This window comes from Aphis gossypii, chromosome 2 (genome assembly GCF_020184175.1).
Source record: "Aphis gossypii isolate Hap1 chromosome 2, ASM2018417v2, whole genome shotgun sequence".
Classification (NCBI taxonomy): Eukaryota; Metazoa; Arthropoda; class Insecta; order Hemiptera; family Aphididae; genus Aphis; species Aphis gossypii.
Genome location: NC_065531.1, coordinates 81395677 through 81422636, shown reverse-complemented (window position 1 = coordinate 81422636; position 26960 = coordinate 81395677). Strand labels below are relative to the sequence as shown.

At 32.4% G+C, this 26960-nt stretch overlaps 1 protein-coding gene and 1 long non-coding RNA gene across 2 annotated transcripts; one reads left to right on the top strand and one right to left on the bottom strand.

The window, feature by feature from the left end:
* LOC114127773 (NK1 transcription factor-related protein 2) lies at positions 1–26617 on the top strand. The gene is made up of 2 exons (XM_027992095.2): positions 1–884; positions 23534–26617. Exons 1-2 carry the CDS (start codon positions 149–151, stop codon positions 24169–24171), a joined length of 1374 nt encoding a protein of 457 aa, XP_027847896.2. The 5' UTR covers positions 1–148; the 3' UTR covers positions 24172–26617.
* Positions 13623–20492, bottom strand: LOC126550100 (uncharacterized). Its single transcript, XR_007604145.1, has 3 exons — positions 20408–20492; positions 20245–20333; positions 13623–13711 (listed from the first exon to the last, which is right to left on the bottom strand). It is a non-coding gene; the product is annotated as an uncharacterized LOC126550100 (long non-coding RNA).
* Positions 26618–26960: the final 343 nt, after the last annotated feature.

The following is a 26960-nucleotide window of genomic DNA, read 5'->3' as shown; positions in this document are numbered from 1 at the left end:
TATATTCGTATAAATATACAAATAGGTACGTCGTAATAATATACTGCGAGAGGTGCGTTTCGTGTGCTACCTACCGCTGCGTTACTGCGCCGCATACGCAGTGATGCGTTTCGGCGGTCCGCGACAGCAGTAATATAAGCGAACCGCAATGATGACCATGATGATGATGCAACGTCTGCTCCAGAACAACAACAACAACAACAACAACAACCCCAACAACCCCAACAACAACAACAACAATAACAATAACAACAACAACGGTTACGCAGACGAGATGAGACTTAACGGCATACGTCACCATTCGGCGAGTCCGTTTTCGAAACCGGCCGCCGTACAGGCCGCGGCTCCCGACGGCTGCGGCGGCGGCGAACCGGAAGCGCTGACCGGCCGCAACGAACCGCCGCAGCTACAGCCCGTCGCGCCGCAGTTCGCCTGCACCGGCGGCACCGCGGCGGCCGCCGTGCAGGCCGGACCGACGTGCACCACGGTGGTGACCGTGGCCGCGGCGGACGACCGGTTGACGTCGGACGAGGACGACGAGCTGAACGTGGACGAGCTGAACGCGGACGAGGACCCGGTGGACCTGACCAACAACCGGTTGCACGGCGGCGGTCATCGAGTCGGCCACGGACTGCTGCAGCACCAGCAGGCCGGAAGCGCGGCCGCCGTCGTCCCGATGGACACAGCGGCCGCGGCCAACGATTACGAGACGAGCGGTGGCGGCGCCGGCACCGGCGGAGGCGCCAACAGCAAAGGCCGGCTCGCGTTTTCCGTCGAGAACATCCTAGACCCGAACAAGTTCACCAGGAAACTCATGGCGCCCTCCGCCGTTTTGCCCAGGTGGAGGCCGCGAGTCGACTTCGTCGCCGATCCTCCCGGCACCGGTGAGTTTTGTTTCACTACACTTTACTTATATTGCGTGTAATACCTATACTATGTAGACGACATCATCACTTCCGAAAGTTATATTTTACGATTATTGCGATCTATAATAAGCGTATTATATATATGTCACGTTGTTAGTTTTCCACTTTTTTATGACACGGAAACAGATTTATATGTGTATTTCCGGTATGATATCCGGAACCGTTTTTTACCCTTCACCGCTGCAGGAAATATCGACACGCGCCCTCCACATATAGTAACTACCACCACGGCACCACCATTCACACGGCTGCAGATCGGCCAATAGTCTGATAGTTTCTTTCACTCAAAGGCATAGACAATCTATTTTTATACCTTAAACAATATAAAAATATATTATTTCGTATATATAGGTATATGACATTATCCATCATACGATATAATTTTATATACCTAATAATAATATGCAAAAGCAACTCTGTTGGTCAGCTGTATATTATACGTTATTTTAAAGGTAAAACCGCACTGAACTGATTTTGATGACAGTTTTTAAATTGACCGCAATATGGGGGATGGAAGAAGGTTAGGCTAAACTTGGAACTGTATCAATAATACGCTCTTCGATACAATATTGAAGAAACTTGTATTTCGGTGTTTTTTCAAAATTGAAAGAAAATGGAAAAGTTTTTATTTTAAGTGATAGTTTTGGCTATGAATATCTTTTTATGTTTTTTTTTTTTATATAATTAAGTGTTTACACAAAATCCTGTAAAAAGTATAGCTATTTGGAATTTAATTGTTTCTTTGCTTCTTTTATTCATCATCACTCATTAAATATTATAATTTATTGCTGATAATATGTGAGTAAAGCTGCAACGGTAAACACTAAACAATAGATATATATTTACAAAATGTGTATTAGGAAAAACAAATCGATACAAATGTAAAATATGCGTTATTCATTGACTCGGTCTTTAGAATAATATTATTACAAAATAACAAGTTTGTTTATTTATTTTCCTTCTTAAATTTGTTATTCTATAAACAGTAAGGTGTATTTTTTCTATTTTAAACTGTATATAGTTATCACGTCAAAAAAATAAAATATTATGTTAATTATATTATGGCAGACTTTCGTGTCTAAATAAATCATCAACTCTTATATATATATCTGATTGTATGCTTCAAATAAATGTTTAAAATATAGACAAGTATATAATGATTTAATAAATTAGATATACAACTTTAATTGATTTACTAATCAACAATAGTTGTTAATGATAAAAAGTAGTTTGAGTAATGATGAACAATTAATCACACATTAATGTGCATTGAAGTTAATTTATTTTATGTATATTTTATAAGGGAATAGTTATACTACTTGTTGATATTAATTTAATCATATGGCTTCTTTTATTTCTATATATGTATTTTAAATATATAATATAGTATTATAGTTATATTGTATTAATGAAGGTTAATACGTACAATCTGATGCAATAATACTAATATTACCTCCATAAATTAATATTCAGACGTTATCGATACTTTTGTACAGTTTTACTCCCAGACAAATCGATTTAAAAATAATAAATTTAACTTTTTATTGAAAAAATGATACTCTTTTGTTTATTTTTAATTCGACCCACATATTCATTGATTCAATTACATATATAGTAATTTTAACTTATAATTTTTAAATTTACATAACAAATAACAATACTAACACGTTTATTAATTTATTGATGAATGCAATATAATATTACACTTATTTTTCCTATTAAATAATATACATGACATTTACTTATTGTTCGTACCTATACCTGTAAAAGGGGTATAGAAATCATAATCTTTTTCGCAGATGTAAATAAGCACTAAAAATAAATCATACACCTATATAGTAGTATATAAAAAAAGGTAAAAACAAAAAATGTGATTATTTTGAGCAGTTTTGTTTTTGTGGATTCTGAATATTATAAAATCTACCTGCGTGTGTAATATTTTTAAACAAAATGCGCATAATACACCTGTCATCACAGTAAACCGTTGGCTTGAAAATAATGTAGTGGAAAGTTAAAAAAAAGCCTGTATAAACGTAAACAAAACGTCAGTTGTTTGTTACAATCGTTTTTTTTTCAAAAGCTTTTAATACAAATCTTTTATTCGAGTTTGAAAAAGAATCTTTAACGTCATTATTTAAAAAAAGTAGGTACATAATACCTATAGTTACAAAAATCAATAGCGTATTTAAAATAATAATAAAAAAAAACAGTTAAGCAACCATTAAATCCAATTAAGGCATAAGAGTTAATTTTTTAACTTTTATAAAGTGATCTAAACCGTATATTATAATATTATAGAATAATTATTATAAATACGAATATTTATATTTTAATTATTTGTTTAAACTTTTAAATTATTATACATTATTTTATTATATTATATTATTTTTTATTACATCTTATTTTATAAGATTTACGAATTATAATTTCTATACCACTCCAGAACTGATGTTTTGTCACTACATGGTTATATTTTCCAATAAAAACTAATATTACGTCAGTTTACTCTTTTTAGAAATACTTATATATAGGAGGTACCTACACAAAAATTAAGGTCCCAAAAGTATTTATTGTACTTGTAAAAAGAATTGAGCACCGGAAACGTTGTAAATAATTTGTAAAACCTTACTATGCCATATGTGTGTTCATTAATTCAATCTCGGCGATATTAATAGATATTGTGTCTGATTAATCCCATGATGATGTCATGGCGTGAATAATTACAAAAACACATTAAATTATAGTAGAAAAGTTATATTACGGTAATCGAATAATGAGCATTGCGAAACTAATCATTAATAACTACTTCTTACTACTGAGAATAGAACTTAGAATTTGAAAAATAATGTAATTTTTTTTTTTTTTGAGTCATAGTAAGTTATAAATATATTATACTGATTTAAAATGTTGAGGATATAAATATGTAATTTCAAACTAAAATTTGAAAATAAATGATAATTTAAAGAAATTTTAAACAGAATTTCAGACTATATTTTTATTTTAAATTCCTACATAAATACATAATAATACATTATAACACTTTGAGGAAGCAATATTAGAACTCATAGAAGATATAAGTATACATAACAATAAAATAATATCAATAGTTCTGTTCGTAGATTTGAAGTGCTCTCAGATATTATATAGGTTTATTTTACCACGCTGTAATAAACACTTGACATGTGTCGAACGAAGTGGTTGAAAACTTATACAAAACTTCTTTAATTTAAAACTCAGAAGTTAAATACTTTTGGCTAAGTGAAATATTACTCATCGTCTATAATATCTATTTAAATAAACAGAGGGTGCGGGGAGAATCCACGGTTTCTTTATCTGAGCCAGGCGTAAAAAAACTTTTTAATCTGATCCGCCAGTAAAATTAATTGAAATAGTTGAACCGAAAAAACGATTGTATTCCGCACTCCGGTCAAGTAGGGTAATTTTCAGAATTGCTTTTTCCCCCATCTGACTACGACAGCCGTCTGACCGGATATGCGATTTCGTTAAAATATATACACCTAAAACATAAATAGGTATAATAGTAAGAGTCTATAAAATATACACCGAAATCGCATGCACGTAACGCGCAACGCCCATAAAATTAATTCTATGTAAACAATTTTGTACTTAAAGTTTTCAAAAGCTATATAGATACAGCGGGTTCTTCATTAAACGGTGATTACTCATTGCTCGTTATCGGGTAGTTTATCGAATAAATTGTTGTGTTTTGGCAAATGTTCAAATATCAACTTAAGTATAAAGAAATATTTTTGAAAAAAAAAAAGATTAGATGAATTGAATTTAGCGCAACACAAGTTTCACATGTCATGATATTATATCAAAATTTAAATTTACTATTATAATGTACAAAACTGTTGTTACAATGTTTGATATATTCACAATAAAAAAGTTAAAAATTGACAATGTACCTAGTGTTAATTGTTAATATTGTTAATTCAAAAATCAAACCTCATAAAATATCTTGACGGCTACAGCTTATTTACGGCTATATATATATATTTTTATTCATTATGCGAAATATTATTTAGGAGCACAGCTATTGAAGCAGTGTGTATAAATATTAACAACGTAAACACGAAATAATTGAAATATCTGAAGAAAAAAACGTATTTCTATCGTTTCTTTTATTCATAATAAATAGCTCCAATTATGGTCTTTCTCTGGTTGTATGTCTGACAATATAATATAAATGGATAAAAAATAAATATGTAAATGGATTAATAAAATTATCGCGGTAATGCGTTTTTAATTTTCCATTTAAATTCGCTTAAGCACCTCACTGTTTTGATAACAGTGGTTTAAAATCCTTACCATCTTATATCGACGGATTTTAAACGCCGGTTAACATTTTGCCCTCCCTGTCGCCCTCCACATACCGTACAAAATACGTCAGAGGAAGGATTTAGATGATTTAAAATCCCATCATTTAGCCCCGCGACGCATTGTTCGCGTTTACCGACCGATTTCGGATTTTCTCGCCTTGGTTTAACAGTCACACATTATGCATATTATAATATATTTATATATGTATCATAATATTATATTATATGTGATAAATATACGTGGTATTTTATAGAACGCGATAGATTACTTAATCGGATCGCCGCCGTAACCGGACCACCTAATATGATAATTGGATCGTTTAAAAAAAGTCTCGACTGTATAAATGCATTATTAATAGATGGTATATACCTATAACAGTTGTTAATCATAAAATAAATGTATTATATTGTACTTTTAATGAAATACACAACGTATTGTTGTTATTATAATCTACGCCTACGCTTTTCGCCTCTACTGTAACAACTGTATTCGTGTATATATATATACCAATACTTACAATAATATATAGGTAATCCCATCATTATATAATTAAAACACTATAATATTTACCATTAATCAATATATTATTTTCTTCTGAAATATTATATTAATTAACATTACTAACTATATATAGTGTTTGAAATTACGTTAATGTATCTACTGCTCGAAATGGTACATTATGCTTACTGTATATAATATACATACACCCACACACCAGATACATATATATAATGATATGATAAGTATGTGGAATATTATAAAGGCTTAGAATATAGTATGTATAATACATATCATATAATATCAGAGTATGAATGTATACGATAAGTGTGTAAATATTATTAAAATAATAATGTGTTTTAATCATAGCACTGCAATATCAAAGACCTATAATTAAATTCAGCGTTCTCTCTACATACAGTCATTAAATATATACATATGTATGTATAAATAATAATATTAGAAATTAAATGTGTATGGTATGATATAATATTATGATAGTGTAAATATAATCGTTGATAAAGCGTATACCTATATGTGGGAACGAATTTATTTCTTGATGTTTAAGACTACTATATTATATATACTGTGCTCATTTTTTACTCTGAAAATTTATAAAAATAACAATGTTTAATATATACTGGCAAAGTACGTTTACAATGTTTGGAAAATGTATTACATGTATATATAATGTCCAATTGAGTATATAACATAACTTTTTAATTTAAAATGGTCTTATTTACAAAGGGACAACCAATGTTACATCATTAATTATTAAAATTACTAATAGCTAATATAGGTGCACTATATGTATATAGGTATTTAATTAATAATAGCTATTACTTATGTAAACTAAACGAGAAGGAAATTCAAATCTACAGTCAGTTGCACTTAATTGCACATGGTTTTAAACGTTCTCTGCACTACCTAAACGAACTTTTAAATCAATTTTCAATCGACTATTAAACAATACACGATTTATATTATACTTATATATTATATGTGAGCGCAAATAATTACAGAAAATTCTATAGTTATACACTATTCTAGAACATAAACATTTAATTTTAAATAGTTGATATAATGGTTATATATATATATATATATTATGATCTATATTTAATGTTAATTTAAATGAACCGTTGTTTGCATAATACCCGGCTTTTATAAAAATGTAGATTAATTTGTTTTTTGATATTTTGTCATTTCTATGTTTTTTTTTTTTTTATCTAAAAAAATATTATTTTAAATACATATGTTACTGCTTTATTGGCCTATACACTTAGACCGCTTAAATTTTCTGTCGGCCAGTAATCTGTCAGTGAACCTAGCGCTGTCCTCGCAAATTACACATAGTTTAAGATCTCTAGCGACACGTTTACGTCAACATCCGAGTTAATTATGCGTCCGTGCAGCGTACGCGTCTCGTTTGAGTACACACTGCAATTATATACATATGTATATAATATAAATGCCATTGAACGCGCTCGCATGTAATAATAACACAAGTAAAGATTACACAAGTGTCGGTGTATGCGAGCATAGATGGATAGAAATAATGGTGAAAAAATGTCGTCTTCGACGTCTCTCACGAAAAAATTCTTTTGAGTTTTATACGATTATTACTAAAACAGACAATTTTAAATATTTCTTTCTTTCGTTTATAGCCAAAAATACGACTAACTTGATCGACGGACTCAATATTTGTAGCTAAATATTATTATAAACGTAATTTAGGTAGCGAGTATTTGCGATAGGCGGATTCGAGATTATTATGTTAAATGGCGATAGGCTATTAAACGATCTAGTCCACGTCCACTATGTTTAAAAGAGTATAAAGTGTGCAGTAATGTTCGATCCTTGTCTTTCCATTGTCGCGTATACGCCGGCCATTGAATCGACCTTTTTCAGAGATGGGTTCCGCTCCGTAAAACTTTATGCGACGCCTTTAGAGTTCTTATCGAATTTCCTGCGATAATATAATATATAAACTACGGCATTAATAATAAGCTTGCACTCTCCCGGTTAAACGTTCCGACTGCCAAGACCGTTTTTCGATTGTTGGTCAGATTGTGTCCAAACAATTTCTATAACATCCCTCCTATATAGTGAGACTCCTTTGTTAATATAGTTTGACTAAGTCGTTGATCCATCGATCCATATATATATATATATATATATATGTATCAAAACAACCATGTGCGGGGGTCGTGGTCATCACTAGATAAATATATATATTGAACCTACTTCAAACGTTTAAAAAATATACACATATGCTTATAATTGAAATTTACAAATTTATCGTACTTATTTAATGCTTAAAAGTCAAAAGAGAGCTTTAATTCTGTTTTTTTTTTTAAATAATCGTTAATTTATTTGGTGAATGGAATAAAAATAACACTTATTAGGCAGTGTATAAAAAGGATTTGATAAAAAAAAAAAAACTCAAAACATTAGACTAATAAATAGGTAGTGCTGATAACAAAATGTAGATATAAATAAATTATAAAGTGTAACAACATAACATTATATTATACTAATTTTAGTAAACACATAATGAGTGTTGGTGATATCGCGTAACCCGGGTACAATTTAAAAACATGTTATACATAGAAATAAAGTTCAAGCAAGGGATTTGTCCTTTTTTTTGGGGGGGGGGGCCTTATGATATTATAAAATATGACGAAGCATACATTATTTTAATAAAAACTAATAGAAGATATTGTTATATGAAACGGGGAAGCGAAATAGTACAAAGTAGCCCTGGTCGATGCCGATGAATGAAACCGCTTGAGCTCTGTTTAATATCATCGCCATAATACACAGCTCTTGTATTTGTTCAACTACGTTTTTAATGAACACGTCGAGACGGATATTTGTAAACCGAAATGACAGCGTTGGACGTAATTAATGCCACCGGAATGTCTTTTAACGCTCGTACCGCGTACCTATGTGTATATATATATATAAAAAAAAAAAACCACGAGCGGTGGACTATAATATTATACACGCGACACTTCGTATGATGGCGCACTGCAAAGGTGTACGGTAGCCAATTAAATTCGATCGAACGATAAAAACATCATAATATCAAACTTTTGGCCTTTATATTATATTCGGGAGTATATTTAAAAATAAAACTGTTTAATTTAAACACCGTCGTCGTATTTAATTTACTGAACAATAATAGTAATAATAATGCGGTATATACCATCACGTTATTATAGTACACGCGAAGCGTTTCGGCGGTCCATATTATACCGTAAAGTACGCACGACTACTGAGAACTAAAAAAAAATGAATAAAAAAATAAAACGTTCTAAAACATCTGTACGTCACACGGTGAGGTCGCACGCTCGCCTGCGTGATTTATATATATGCAATATTATTGTGCGGTCGGAGAGAATATACAAAAAAAAATAATAACCGAATTAAGTATTTAAGGACGTGTGTGTTTGTGTGTTGTGAGTTCTCTTATTGTTGATCTCATATTAAAAATAAATATAAAAACTTGTATATTATGATTAAGACTATTAACTAATAAGTACACGATAACTACTATCGGTGTAACATAAACGTCTGGAGGCGGATCGCGAGATTAACAATCTTATTAGTTTTACGAAATTTTTTTTTTTTACACCATCAGCATCTGTTATATTATAACCATTGTTATACTTTAATGTATAATTACGTGTGTGTCGTATTGTAACGTCTTCTTCTCCGTTATAAACTGTTGTATACAATGGATATATCATAAGTCATGACCAGTGATCGAGTAACCGGGTTTTCTTTGATCAGACGACTTTAAATTATGTAAGAAAAAAAAATTCAAAAAACGTTTAAATACTTCATTCATTAATTATTTTCCCTTTCTATAATTGGATTTTAACTTTTAGATTCAACGGAATATTAAAATTTTAATTATATGATAACAATTGTATAGTGATAAAATATGAAAGTTGTTTTTGTGGTTTTGTACTTTTAAGAGTGTAGGAAGGGGGGGGGGTTAATATACCTGAAACATTTAATCACGGTGAAAATTTGCAAATTACTTTGTTGTTAAAAACCAATCTAAAAATATGTTCAATATTAATACTCAATTATGGTAAATAGAATACATTGTTTCTCGTAAATGGTTCTCCCAGGAATTACACATTGAAAATAAATAGTACCATTTTCTGACTTTTTAAAGTCAAAAGTTAAAGTTAAAACTTTGATTAAACTGGATATTTAAACACTACAGCTCTATAGATACGTCTTCTAACCTTTAAATACAATTTGTCGGTAGGCTGTTATTGAAATCACGACTTTGACGAGTGAATGAGAAAACGCTGAAATTATTACATAATACATTTATTTATTATTGATACATCATTATGATTTCTAAGCTCTGAGAATGAATGAAAATATTTAATTTTTGGACGAGACACGGCGGTTATTGGATCGGGCGGCAACGGTTGGCATAGTTAAGCCAGTACAAAAAAAAAAAAAAACAGTGCATTATTTTCACCTTGGTAGTCGAAAATAAAATCATTTTAAACGTAATATACTTGCCGTGACTATAAATATACGTCCACCGCCGCCACACCATCATCGGTCGCCGCCACCGCCGTCGACGTGTCTATTCGTCATCGACGAAAATGCTCAAATATAATTTCATCCAATTTAAGACATAAAGTAATTCATTTTCATTTTTTATGATATTATAAAATTATTAAAGTCCGTTCACATAACACATTTAAACATATTTTAAATTCAGATGTATTATTATATTTTATTATTTACATGAGTGGTCTTCAGTTGTTCAATCTATTTTGATTTGCGACCCAGTTCACGATCTTAATTATTTCAAGGTTCAAGTCGTCAAAAATCATAAGACCTATCTTGCAATACCGTTTGGAACAATTTTTATTTTAAAAAATTGGGATATATTATTCAGAACTCTTCCTATCTATACACGTACACTCCCTAACACTGGGAATCATTATTATCTTATTATAGATAATAAATAAAAATAAATACCCGGAAATGATCAAATTTGGCGTGGTAAGATAATATACCGAGTTGTTATTATTATACTATTATAATATGTGCTATAATATAAATGTATGATAATACTAACATTAATAATATACAGTACGCCCACGTATTATAAATATATATGATTATTATTATTATTGTTATTATATCATGCGTACGATGATTAGATTAAAACCCGCCGTGGTTTTCGTTGAAATTCTGGCGCGCGGGGCGTTTTGCCTCGTTCGGTTTAGCATAAATTTTGCGATCAAAACGTTTCGCGAGCGGTTCTCTATTATTATGTAACAATAATATTGTATACTATTATAATATCGTCGGGATATCGCCGTGGACAGATCGTTAAACACCGACCGCGAGATTTTCGGTAACTGCGCGACACGCGCGTTTATCGTCATTCCTATAATACAAATACATAGGTACCTACTATAATATCATTGTGTTTGCACAGTGACATCTAATATTATTATACGTCATATACGGTGATTCACAAAGCATGGCGTTGCCCACATTTTTCCTTTTGAAAAATTTCGAATTTTTTAAGTACCTACAACTACCTAAAGTTAATCTATATTTTCGAATTGTCGAGATTCTATTTACACATTTTAAGGACAATTATTATCCTTTTTATAAATATTTTTATGATTGAAAAACTAATAATTTTACAATAAAAAGAGAAAAGTTATAAAGGCTCTCATTTAAAATATAGGTAGATCAGACTTTGAATAACTGCATTATTGAAGAAAAAACGGGGATGAATATTCTCGATAAATAAACCAGGATAATATGGCAATTATAGGTTTTACGTATCGTTATATTAATATGTATGGTGTTAGTTATTATCGATGATTACATTATTATCCATCGCGGGTTCTGTACTTACCCTCTATCAGCTGCCTGAACAAACTTTCATACATTATAATAACATGTTCGAATGAATAAACTCAAATTGAAATCATCAATTCGGCGCTTTAAAGAATTTATATAAATTGGTCGTGTTTTCAAATTTTTAATGAGTGTCAATACACTAACTATGATTTTTCTTTATTTTTTTATTCCAATTTCAATGGTACCTACTCAAGTCTATAAGCCATGGTAAGGTTAGGTTAACATTTTTGAAATTTTATTTCCAAAACAATTGACAGACCCAGTGAGACATTTAGTATAGGTACCTATTATAATATATAATAGGTAAATCCCATTAAATTTCTTGGCAATTGAACTCATCATCACCATATTTTTATATACAAGAGGATTATTTTTAAAGTAAAGCACTCGTTTTGTCCAAAATTACCTACTAATATCAAAGATTTTGAAAACATTTTCTTATGTAATTTAAAAACATTAAAAAACCACATTTTTGAAAAACATTAAAACTAACTTTACGATTAAGTACTACAAAATGAGTGTTTATACTTTTATAGCAGTTTTTACACTATTGTTTTAATATAAACGAGCATTTAATATATCATATATATATATTTAGTTTGAGTCGCCCTGTATATGCTACGAAAAAGTGTCGGGGATGGACGGACTTCCGGTCCAGTTAGAGAGAAAAATAGTGTGGTTGCAGTGGTCATCGGGGTTTGAGGGGGTGGATTGTACATATATATATATTATTACACGCTCGTGTAGGGACGTGTTGTGCAATACAATCCAAATTACTGGGCATGAAATTAATTGTTGTCCTCTGGTTCCGGCCCGGAAATCGTTGTGTGCGTGTGTGCGTATATTGTGTGGGGGCGAGGAAAGTGTACGTGCGCGCGCGCGCTCGCTCGTTTGCGAGATAAGCTTTGCGCGCTATCAAAGCACAATTGAAAGTTAAGCTCCCGCTGATCCCCGGACCGTGTTATACGATTGTCCCATAAAAATCGTCCCCCACACTCACTCCGCGCACTTAAAGACCGCACACCGCCAATCCTGTCCCTCCCTTATCCTGCTTCGCCAACAGTCGTCCTGCTGTTCTCTTCATCATCGCGGCGGCGCAAACGGTACGTTGGCGGTCGTATATGTATAATATTATACAAGCTACATCACACCGTATTTGACCTCGTTAATAATGACAATAATGACTTCAAAAAATCAAAAATAATGTTTGAATTTAATATTTTATTTTTTAATTCACTACCTATATATAAAATTAAAACAGTTGTGTGAAATTTCGGAGGGGAGGAGCTTAATGACCGTTGTCTCCCACACCCATTCGATCATAGCACAAATTTATCTATATCAGTATTTTTTCTGTCATAATTTTTATATAATATAATAATTATAATTTATATAATTGATTGTGGCGTATCTATATGCTTAGCATTTTTAGATTTATATATATTATATGAAATTTAAATAATTTTCAAAGCTAATTTGTAGGTTATTATTTTATAACAAGTATGTGAACAAAAATTTAAATGAGGCACTAGATTGGACAAACGTGTCAAGACACATTCTCTATGATATTAAGTGCATGTGAAATAATTAATTTTAAATCAAAACAGAGATTTATTGCTAGCATTCAAAACGACTTGTCGTAGTTAAATTTGCAATCATTAACGTATACCAGATATCTATATGTAAAAATCTTCGAAAACAGATTATTGATAATTAAGATGTTCTGAAATGAGACTTAACATCCGAATTCTTACTAATTTGTGATGATCTTTTTCGCGTCCCAGCGTATAATCTGCAGTGATAATATGCAAAGAGCATAGAAACATAACGATTTATATTTTTCTTTCGGTCCACAAAGTTCCATACAGTTAAAAACATGATTCCGCCTTCTCAGACGTGGAAAAAAATAAAATAAAACGCTCGTGAGCAATTTGTGAGTATATATACTGCAGCAACCGTAGCACATTAATTTGTCGTCAGCAGTTATCCGGACGTAAAATTGGCTGCACATCAATAAGCTAAAAAACATTTAATGCAGTGTTTAGTTATTTTAGTTTACCACAGTCATATAACATTATATTATTATTATTATTAGTTATTATTCGTAACGGTAGAGTATAGTGTAATGCACGTACCTACAGCTAATAACATAAAAATATTTATACACTTAAAAATACTGCAAATTACGTTATATTATATCGTTTATAATCGTCTCGGTGCAATTTTACAAAATACAAATTAGTACTACAGGTATTTAGTTTTAGTTATAACTAGAGTTCGGATTTTAAAGCATAATAGGCAATTAAAATAGGACACGATTGCTTTAAAAAATTTAAAAAAAGTATACCTATTATTAATTTAAAAAAAGCAAAAAAAAAAACATGACCAAAAATTAACACGAACTAGTTATAAAAATGAATAAAAAAATTTGAAAAATTAATTTAAATTAAAAAAGAATTAAATACCATGTATTTCTCTAGATTTACAAAAGTGAAACTGACTCTATAGTCCATATTGTCTGACGGAATATTAATTGTATACATAGAAAATGACTCTTTAAATTCAATGAATTGATCGGTGCATACTTCATACAAAAGGTTTCAAATCACAACGTTAAATCTTAAATTTTGAAATGATCGATATCGATATTATAGGCATACTGGCCGTATAGGTACTGCTTGCTACATGAAAAATACGTAATCAATACGTTAAATAATAAACAACCCGATAACGAAGAAGACAATAATAATTCAATACCTATAACGCGTTCTGGGTTTTTATGTTTCTTATTAATTAAATTATATATTATTACTATAGTAGCATGTAATAAACATTAAAAAATTCTTTAGCTAAAATAACTGAAAAAGCAAAAAAAGCGTTTACCTACATAAAAAACACCGAAAAAAGCAAAATTAAATTGATTTATTTGGAATCAGAATGACGTGAAACGATTTTTATTTATAAATAAAAATTATTTTTCTATCTCATATATAAAAATGAAGCATAACATACTATAAAATCCAAACCATAGTTACCTATGACATTATAATATTCTGTAATATCATTTATAGTAGTGTAATGCAAGAAAGTATGTATTGTTAACTTATTTCATTCTTAACAACTCGAATTAATATTTCGTTTTCCACGCAGCAGTTCGAGTCTTACACCGGCGCAGGGTAGATATAATATAGGTAGAGCGTGCAGACAATTTATAATATGAACGAAAACGACTCGAGTGCTTAAGTTGTTACCTAACAGTGTACTGCGTCGTACACAATACATTATTATTATTATTATTGTATACACGTGAGGTAAAACGTAAACAATAATATTTCCAAAACCGTAATATATATATATATATATATGTGTGTGTGTACACGTAACCAACCGATCGATAGCCACCGCGACCGAAGTAGTTTTAATGCGAAATTATACATGTTTTAATCGCAACATTAATACGAGTGCGTACAATGAAATAATGATGACAACGATAATAATATTAATAATTATTACCGTCGTAAAGAACGACTTCGCGACGGTTTTTCGCACGTGGGAGGGTTGAGAGGCGGTCGAGGGTGGACAATAACGCGTACAGATAGGCGGATCGTATACCGCAAAAAGTACATAATAACAACATAAGGGTGCGGTATCTCGCGGGCGCGGTGGAACGGCGCGCGGGAAATATTCGTCGGGCGACGAAGACGGCGGACCGAAAGTTTCCTCGGCGGTAAACACTAAAACACGATTATCATGACATAATATTTTATATAACACAGTTTCACTATATTGTACCGCACTGCGTTTACACCGTCGTATTGTGTGGGGCAAGTGGGACGGTAATACGAGCACAGAAACACAAAATATTATAATGATCGGACTACACGCCGAAGGGTTTGGCGTATTTTGTTGACTTTTGCGCAGTTTTCCATGACGCGCGTTTTTAAAATACGCTCATCCTTTAACTGACATACATCGTGGCCGTTATTGGTCGAGTTATTTTTCCGCATTGCTCAGAGGAACGCCGGTATCTATATATGACTCGCAATCGTATTTACAATAAAAGCTCAAGAACTCGAGTAGTTAAGTTTCACCTAAGGAGTTGACAATATATTTGTTGTGAGTCTATAACAAAATAAATAAATCAATATTGTTGTACACCGATTCCCAATTTTACTTAATTATTTTTTTTTTCTTAAATATAAAGAAAAGTCTTAGAAAATTTATAAATAAATCCAAATATCCAAACCGCTACCAGAAATCACTTTAAAAGTTTCAAATCAATTGAAATTATTCTTTAAGTTAATGATAAACCAAAAAATATACTTATCATTATGAAATCGATACATTCATCGTTTTTTAAAAATTTAAAATAACTAACATAATTATATCAATGAAATATGGTGAAAAACTAGTTGGACAAAATTAATACTTTATCATCGTCGTAAATGTACCGATTATGTCATGACAAAAATATAATTCGTTAATAAATGTTTTGTAATATTGGCCGTTTTCTATTTTGCATAAGCCTCTGAAAAAATAGTTTAATCGCGTTAAGACATAATCGAGCATAAAAGATATCGTAAAGGTGATAAACGATAATTAAATTATGTTTATTTAGAAAATACTAAATACGAATAAACGTTATTTCCAAAATCGACAAAATATACATAAGTATCATACATAGGTAACACATTTTTAATTTTTAATTCTTCATTGCATACTACAAAGAGTTTGCAGTTCTGTCTGCTATATAAATCGAGAACATGTACCTACAACTCCTAAAACTTATGTGCCTTAATGATTATATTATAAATAAGTCGCGTCAGCGCCACGTGCAGATTTTCTTTGGAAAACGTATTATTATGTATATGTACAGCGGAGCGCTAACGCCACGCGATAACCGTGTGCCGATTATGTAGATTAGACGTCGTCGTTAACTTAATTTACATTGTTGTATACTTATAAATATATATATATGTATTTTGTATGTGCGCGTTATAAATTATGTAACAGTCAACGCAACTACTCGAAAACAATGTAAGGGGATAAAAAAACATACATATATATATATATACCACACAAGACCCCCGAGTTGACATAATAAATAGGTAACAAATCGATTGAATAAATATTGACGGGCGCGGTCCGAACAATATTGATCGATACACCTACGTCACATTTCTAGACGTATTTTATTTTTTTTGTTTTCTCTGTGTATAATATTCTCACTGGATTTCGACAATATCATATTATTCTGGATTCCCGGAACACAGCGACTGACAAGTCCGACGGCGTTTGAGCGTTTGTTTACCCAGTCTAAACACTACGGAATGAAATTGAAAATCGTAACGATCTTTAATCAATCCATCGTGTTTATCGGTGTAAAAGGTGCACAGAGGTTGACAGTTTAGTTTTTCATTTGAAAAACTGCGCAAGTCTCAGTGACGACGTGTATTTACAGTGTCACAGAGATACACTGACGATTGTTTAGCGGCATAAAGTCGTCTATTGGTCATACACTACATGCAATTATCACATGCTCTAGCAGAGGTATATGGTAATTGGTTGTGAACATTTAGACACTAAAAAGGTCGATTGATAAAAACCACACATTTTATTGGTTCGTCAAAATACCACAGGTAATTTTTAATCTATAGTCGAAATCTATCCCATGTGTTGATAACTTTTTCCAAATTTTTCGAAACGCGATTTAGTAGAAACACTACATTTTGTTTTAAAAATTAATACTCTGAGATTTTAGAACTGAAAAACTAACTACTTGAACTTACATGTACCTACCTATGTATATATATGTATATATATTTTATTGTGAATGTAAAAACAATGTATAACATTTTTTCGAAAATTATTTTACATTTTTACTCAGATAAGTATATTAATAATATAATAATAAACAATATATTTTACATAGCCATTGGCCAGTCATTAAAAACAAAAACACTTTTCAGTCATTACATATTTTGGTTTTAGGATACAACAACCTTAAAAAGTTAATTGTAAATGGTTTTGTCGCGTATTTTATCTAAAGTGTAAGGATTTTGGATTGAACGTCATAAATAATAATATTATATTATACCAATTAAACTTATGTCACAAGTTCTGGCGGGGAAACCAAATTCACCGAACGAGTAACTATTAACACGGAATAGTTTGTTAAACCAAACTTAACGGATAGTTTTTTAGGTATTATAATTATAGATAATTTTGATACAAGATAATCAATACCTCTCAAAAATCTAAGAAATTATTTGAGTCTTACTTTGTGAAACTATTGTTTTAGAAGTTGAATGAATAAATACATAATATTTAATAAACAACGATAGTGTTAGATATTTTTTTAATGTTTATAACGAACAGTCGATTGGTATGTAGCAAATAGAACGACATCGTTGTCTGGCAGAAAATATTGCGAGCTTTGGTCAAACGCATTTTTAAACGCTGTGTCAAGCTCGGAGTATTCGGTTGTTATTTCCGTTGTTATTATTATTGTTATTATCGTTACACCGTTTGGAAGGCTTTCGAAAAGTACTCGTCGAGGGCGGTGGCACGAACGGCGTGCGAATCGTTTCCCGACAAATCAGGAGTGACTGATCGGTAGGGTGAGAAAGCGGGAGAGCTACACGAAAATGAGGTGGGGGTGGTTCTAACGATGAAGGGGTGGGCGACAGAAGCCTCCGGAAAAACAATAGAGACTGTGTAAACATACGATAACGTTACCATGGTTACCATGGAGGCGGTGGCGGCTGCGGCGGACCCTATTATAAGCGGTAAATAATTGTGTTTACCTATGTATATATATATACATTATATACATAATAATATAAACAATAACAATAATAATAATAATAATAATAGTAGGTAACAAACTAAAATATTCAAAATATTATTATAATTTGACTGTTCACTTGCCGGTTTCTATAAATGTATAATATTTTATATAATATAAATGTATTATAATCAACGCCCTAGCGCGCCCCTAACGTCGTCACCGGGTGACCACGGGTAAAACAATATATTTCCGAAATGAATTGAGGTTTTTTTACAGTACTTTCTTATTGGGACGAGTAAAGTAGAATCCTGTCGAGGCTGTAGTAAATATCAAGTATACTACGGCAGCCCAAATTCCGTCCACATTATACCTACGTCATATAACATATAATACAAAATATCGTCAAGTGCGTAAACTGTATCACAATACGTCGTATAATATTACAACAGTGACGATAATAATGATAATAATAATAAAATACGACGTGTTGGCAACGCAAACTTGACGGCCGTGGTGTTGTATACGAGTATATTCAATCTCGACGTGTGCGAGCGTGCTGTTGACCCGACGCCAGACGACGGGAATCCGTCTTAATATACAATAACAACCCTTCTGCACCATCCCTTAACTATTTCACGAGCACAAGCATAATATTCGTGTGCACTTAATCGACACTACGGGTACTCGTACATACAGGGCGGTTTAATTTTGTAATGACGAGTATATTAAAGCTTTGTTTTTTTGAAAATATTTTTTAACTATAATATTAAATACATATTATCTTACTTAAGTGTGCTTAATTTTCAAATATTTGAATCGTTTGTATCATTTATGAAGTGTCCCGTGACGATAAAAACTTATGTTTTTTTCCAAATGGAAAGCCTCGCTAGTTTATAGTGTAAATTATTGAGTAGATGAGTTTTTGAAAATGTATTGATATATTTATCTAAATCAAAATGTTAGTTGAAATTAAATAAATAGTTGGTGATCCTTGTTAATTATATACTTACTTAAGGTAATATAGGAGCATACTATAACAGGTTCTTGGAAAATATTGAGGTAATTTATCAAACGACCATTTGGAAATATTATAGCAATTAATATAAATAATAAGCTTGAGATACACCCCAGTGGGTCGTGACCCACAGTTTTAGAAACACTACTCTAAACACTACGAATATAATTATCAATTATATTAATTTTATATTTTATGTAAAACTAAAATATTTTTTTTAATATTATTATTCTTGGTACATACTTTCTAATAACTCAGAAATTACTCGTTTAAATTTCGATTTAAATACACAAACATTTTCAAAAATAATTATCTGCTAGGTAAGCAATTTATTTATAAAAAAAAAGTTTTCATTTGAAGAAAAAAACGCGGGACAATCTTTTATTAAAAAATTTAAGTATAGTAAGAAAGTAATAATTATTATCCTTATTAAGTGTACTAAAAATCAGAGTTTGAAAAAATGCATTATTAAAAAAAAAGAGGGTGAGCACTCAGCGTGCTCGGTGAATCGCCCTGTATATGCGATTACCCTAAGTTATATACATTATTATGTGAGACGACGACGTTACCTTAGCGACCGTTTCCATCCGACCGTATCGCCGCGACGTGTCAATATTATAATATATTATTATAATCGTTTATATTTTATATAGGCGCACTGCCATTACGGCGTGTGGGCGTAGTGAGAGTAAAGGAGTATTGTTCAGTTATATTATATAATACATATTATAGTTTTAATATCATACCTTCACAGAGTCCTTTTCTCTACGTCATTTTGGATATCCGTCGTCGTTAAATCTGTGTGCAATACACCGCACGAGGTATTTAACTACGCCTGTAAAATACGCGTAACTATTATAACATTATTAGGGGAAGTACCTATATATATACCCTAACGGTTATTTATACCGTTTCCATAAATATTTATGATCCGTTTTTGCGCAGTAATCTCTCATCGCGTTTCCAAGCTATATACAACGAGTCAATATATTATTAATTTAACCGTTGTGCACGCATTCGGTCAGAAATATTTCGGTTTTCATCAATTTAATCGCAACAACTGTTTACTGTGTTTTATTGTCATATTATTGTTACGTCACGTCATTATATTTTCGGTACGGTCCTTTGTGTACGCAGATATTATACCAACGAATAACGCGCAATCTCGTCTGACATTTCTGCGGCGTATTTAATTCAATATTATGACGTACATAATACGTAGTATAATATACAGCGCACCAAACTGTTATTAATTGATACGAGCCTGGTAAACAAATGTTTGATTTCGTTATAAAATCGACGGAACGAGAACTAATAATAATTGATTATATTCAACAGTTAGACATGGCGTGCGACTATTATTCGCATTATACGGACGTCCGGAAAATTTAATAAAAAAGAACCATATACACAAAACGATATAATTTACTAATTTACGTGTATTTTATAATAGTACGGTCGTCTGTCACGAGAACGGCGTTTAGCTGCAATGGTTGTAATTCGCTATCGCATTTGCGGACACTTCTTACAGTTTCAAATTATATAGCATTATAGACTTTTACGCTGAAAATGGAAGTAAAATACTGAACACAATTCACTGCAATAAAGTTAATTTCTCAAAATAAATATTATTATGTACCTACCTATTATATATCTACATTAGGTACGGTTTGCGTTTTAACTTGTACAAATAACGAATGCCATTTGTTTTCCGGGAAAACGAAATTGGATTGTGTAAGTACAAATAATAATCTAGTTGAGTCGTTTGAATTTTTAATGGAATATTTTATGACTTTCTGCATAAAAGAAAATCAGACGGAGAAACTGAAAAACAGTTTCACACTGCGAGGTATTCCATTATTCGGTGATCATTAAAAAAAAAAAAAAAACGGTATGCACGACATGTAGCTAATTTCGTCGAAAACACGTAAACTTTATCGGTTGTTTGGAATTGCGAAAGTATTCGTATATATAAATGTGTATGAAAAAAAAAATAAAGGCAACTCGATAAATTAGTCATTGTCGTCGACAGAACACAACGTTTCGACGTCTCTTTTAAGATTCATTCAAACACAACCCTTAAAACGGCGACAGCGACAACTGCGTTACAATAATAATATAGTACCTATATACGCGTTGCGCGGCGATTCTTTGAAAACAAAAAGTTACCCCTCTGGAGAAGCGACCGACTTCGTATAAACACGCCGTATAAAATGTTTATAATGTTGTACGATACACTTGTATACATGGACCACGGAAACGCGGTGTTTTGTGGCGAATGACGTTGTGAGTGCAAAAATAAAATCCCCGTTCGTAAATCACACTTTGCTCTCCTGACTTTAAACTATAGTCTGTAGTTTATACACTCGAAAATTATTTGACAAAAATTCCAAAGATTGTTTTTATTTACATCGGAAATACTTAAAAAAATAACTTGAAACGTATTTTAAAATATACCAAATGCTATAATCAATCAGCCACAGGTGGTTACAGACTTCAGTTTTAATTTTCCAATTAGTTCACAAATCGAGACACACCGATGCTAATTTTTCCGGGAATTGAGGTACACAAGGAGTAACACTGTCTTATATGTAACAGCCCATTTCATAATTGTTTGTGTTTTCCAAAGTCAAGTCACAGCTATACCTCCTATAGTGTTATTATAAATATCTGAACATTATTTTATATATTTTATCGATTTGAAATAATTACTGTTTATAATAATTGGGCGGTAATAAATACGAAACAATATTACCAACAGTTATCGATTAATTGGCATATAATACTAGTAACCGTTACTATAATCGGATACGAATCGCGAATAGCTATTTTATTCGGAATTTAGATCCGTTTATCGTAATTGTCACTACTCTCTGACCGGAAATATATCGATTATTATATAATTGGGAAAATAAACCAAAAAATATAATAATTGTCTTGTAATTGAATAGTCTATCCATAACGCCGTGTGAACTTAGTAGTATTGTTCCAAAAAAAAAAAAAAAACAAGTTATATGAGGGCATACAATTTACGCACAATAATACTAAATCTCGAGCTGCGTATACTTAAGATGATTCGAATATTTGTCGGTTCAGGTGTCAGGGCCACACCTATTGTAAATCACGACTTTTTTCATTGTATTTTATTACCATCCCCGTCATTCTGATATATCGAAAAAACAAAGCCAATAGACTGCTGGTGATACGTCTTATTAAACATTTAAACCTGCACGCCGGAACGGAAAAAAAGTGTAAATTCGTGTCGTAAGCGTAGTCTTATATTATAATACAGGCAAGTCGGTTGTCGCGAGATTGACAAAATGATACTAAAACATCGTGTTTTTTTGAATGACAGCGACATTATAAATCGTCAAAAGTTTATTAATTTACGTTTATACTGTATATTTTTTTTTAAAAAAACACCAACACATTCTAATAATATTACACTATAGCAAATTAATGTTTTTGTACAATAATAAAGATAATAACAAATAAGTGTATGGACTTAAAAATATGGATATAATAATAATCGATTAGTCTATTTTAAATAATCTATTCTTCTACATGACAATGAATATACTCGTTACTCATTAGATCTCGACTTTTATAGTCCTTTTACATTTATATTATATTCGCGTAAACGTATTTTAAATATTAAAAAATGCATAAAAACCGTGAGAACCAACAAATGTAATGGCAACGACGTACAATAAAAGGATTGCTAGGAATCGTGTATATACTAAATATATTAATATCGAGGGTTTTCCACACTCGTGGGCCTTCTCACGTAAAATGTCTCGTTGTAGTTATCTTTACTGGTCGAAATTATTATGATTAGTTCAAAAAAAAAATTAAAAAAAATATCGATAATAGTTATTAATAACACAATTTTTCAAAATCATATCGTCCCCCGGTCGGGTCATAACCATCGTATTACTTATATTACGTATACCTACGATTTACTTTTACACAAGATTATAATATTATATTTCACACACACTCTCATAATAAATGGTCGTTGTTTGTTGTTCGCAGGCGAAGAATGTTCGCGCAACTACATAATGGACGAGGACGACGAGGACATCAGCGTGAGCGGCGACGGTTGCGGCAGCGAAATGAGCGACGACCGGGACAAGGTCAGCGGCGACGGTAGTTCGTCGACCGGCGGTGGAGGCGGCGTCGGAGGCAGTGGCGCGAAAAAGTCCAAACCTTCCGACCACTGCGGCGGAGGAGGAGGAGGAGGCGGCGGCGGCGGCGGTTCGAAAAACGGAGGCAGCGGCAAACCGCGTCGCGCCCGGACGGCGTTCACGTACGAACAGCTGGTGGCGCTGGAGAACAAGTTCAAGACGACGCGGTACCTGTCGGTGTGCGAGCGGCTCAACCTGGCGCTGTCGCTGTCGCTCACCGAGACCCAGGTGAAGATATGGTTCCAGAACAGGCGGACCAAGTGGAAGAAGCAGAACCCCGGGCTGGACGTGAACAGCCCGACGGTGCCGCCGCCGGGTCCGGCCGGGTCGTCGGCCACCGGCGGTCCGCCGTTCTTCCACCCGCTCGCCTATTCGGCCGCGCACCACTACCAGACGCAGAGCTACTCGGCCGCCGCGGCCGCCGCGTACTTCCATCACCTGGGCGCTCACCACTCGACGATCGGCGGTCACCATCCGCCGTCGTAATGAACCCGTTCCTGTTCCTGTGTATAATATTATAATGTCTATTTATTATGTGAATCGCGCGAATACAAAATTATAGCGACGGCGGCGCGAGACGGCGTTAGATCTCAAAAAATTATATAATAATTGTGTATGACGGCGTCAAAAAAGGTCGCGGTAAAACCGCCCCGACGACGACTTACGGACGAGACACCGCGACGACAGTAACGATGTACGAGCAGCCGCCGCCTATATTGGACTTGCTGCGGGTTGACCCGAATTCGGGGGGAAGTGTCAACGTGTACATCTCGCGTAAGCGAATTTCCAAAAAAGTTTAGTCCGTTTTTCCGATTTTAACGCACATTTCTTTAACGATAACGTCGCTATTTTCGCGTCTCGTCTATGTACCTACATTTTTGGCATTTATTTTTCACACGATTTGAAGTCGATATTTTATATTTTTATCGTAATAAATGTTTATAAAATACGACAACGTAAACAATACACAACAACGAATACTCATTGGTATACACCAAAATTTATTTTTTATTTTTTTTCGTTCGGTTTCGATAAATGGATTCAATTGCTACTACGATTTCCAAAGTAAATCCAATAAGCGGCGACTGCTTAATTCTAATGTTTAAAACAACATTATATGCGTGGTGGTATGGTCGTCCCAAACACACTTTTGTTACTCGACAAAATCGTTTACCGATCGAAGTATCCAAATCCAGACTGTAACCCGGTATTTACGGTATCTATTCGTTATGGATACCGAAACTACCGGTAAGGCCGTAATACCCACAGAACCCACCACGTTAAATTACATATTATATATATATATATATATAGGCGAGTCGTATACTCGCGTATAATTATAACGTTATGTCGTCGTGATGTTATGGTATTACATAGCTAATATTATGTTTTCCGTATACCCCTACTGCGCCCATCTTCCCTTTAAATCTATACGATAATGTGTATATTAGGTACTTATGTAAACTATTACAATTTTACGTCTTATTCTTGTTAATATCATAACATAATAATATTAATAAATAATGTATATTGAACAACGGAAATGATCATTCGCAGTGATCCGATCCGTGTCCGCAATAGTCGAGTGATCGACACACATAAAACATACTATATTAATATTGTGTATGTATAAAAATGTTGTTACCGTACTAGCGATATGTTATGTTATGTATATGTCATGTAAAGTAGTAATAAAATACGGCCGACCCTTACAAAATGTATCGGTTGGTTTTCGAGCCGAACCTTGAGGTTACCTTTATCCTTACAGGGTGTTTCAACTGTATGTGGATCTGTAAAAGCTTTGAGTATGACATCATGTCAGCGAGTGAATTCGAAACATTTTTAGGCGTAATACAAAAGTGATACCTTTATAACACGATTGTTGAGATATTACAGCATCAAGTGTCGTACCAGTATCTGATATTTTTGAAAATCTCATGATAAATACCAATCCAAAATAACCGTTTTGGCTACGATAATTATTATGAAATATTTCATGACGAGTTAGTTTGAGATTCAATAAGATAAAAAAGTACACTCGGTAAATACCATCACCGAAAATACAACATTATTCACAAAACACGAAGGTTTTCGATTGAGCTCAACTGACATGATGTAATCATTAGTAATTAGTTTATACAGAATAAACTGAATCACTCTGTAGTATAATACATGTCAATACACCTCGTGTAAACTCATGAAATATATGTATATTTTATACTATTGTTGTTTTGTTAATCTGTTTTTATGTTTATTGTTTATATTATTATTATTATTACACACTCTTTGGCCATTTCGGCAAAGGTATTATCGAAACAGTTTTTTCGTTTAATTTTATTACATATCCGATCTGCAAACGCCCATCAATTACATTTTGCAATATTATATCAATTTAATACAAAATATTACTATTTTTATACTCATTATTATTGTTAGATAATATTATATTGTTCATTAATCGTGTTCTCTTTTTTTTTTTATTATTATTACTATTATTATTTTTGGCTTTTAACCAAAGACACAACATCAAACATTTGATGCAGTTAAACCATATTATATTATATTATTTTACCTACGTTATTGTATCGTCAAAATATCGATTTAGCTTCGATTTTTGAACTATAAACACTATCATGCTGCATATAGTCGAACCGGTATTCTTTTTGTTTCTCGTACGTACCACAAATATATTATTGTAACATATTAATATATAGGCGTGTACACATACATAATATTATATTGTACTATAGATTATCATCGTAGGATTAGGTTGGTTTTTATTGTTTGTTCGGTACTCGTAAGTATTGCTATATGTGTAAATAAACTATGATAATATGTAATATTATTATATTATGTTCGTTGTAAATTACTACCACATGTACAGTAATAAATTATGAAAAATAAACGGACTACCTATTATGTTCGCTCGTAAGCACTCTTGTTTTTATTTGGCCCATCCCCCTCGCGGCTGCGCACCCGATACCGATATCATATGATTTTGTATTATACGTACGTACCCCCAAATAGCGGCGACACATGTGTCCGTACACAAACATTATATAATGTTACATATTAGCGGTTGTTATTCTAGCACTTTTTTTTCTCTCTGTGCGCTAAATCCACAAGGGATTAAATAAGCGTAATTTAAAAAAAAAACATCGACCGCCATAGTCATTATAATATATTAATAAAAACGTGTACGGCGTATTATAAACGGCGGGTGTCTACGCACATAAATCATTTTTTATTGGACTACTTTATTATTTTATATAACG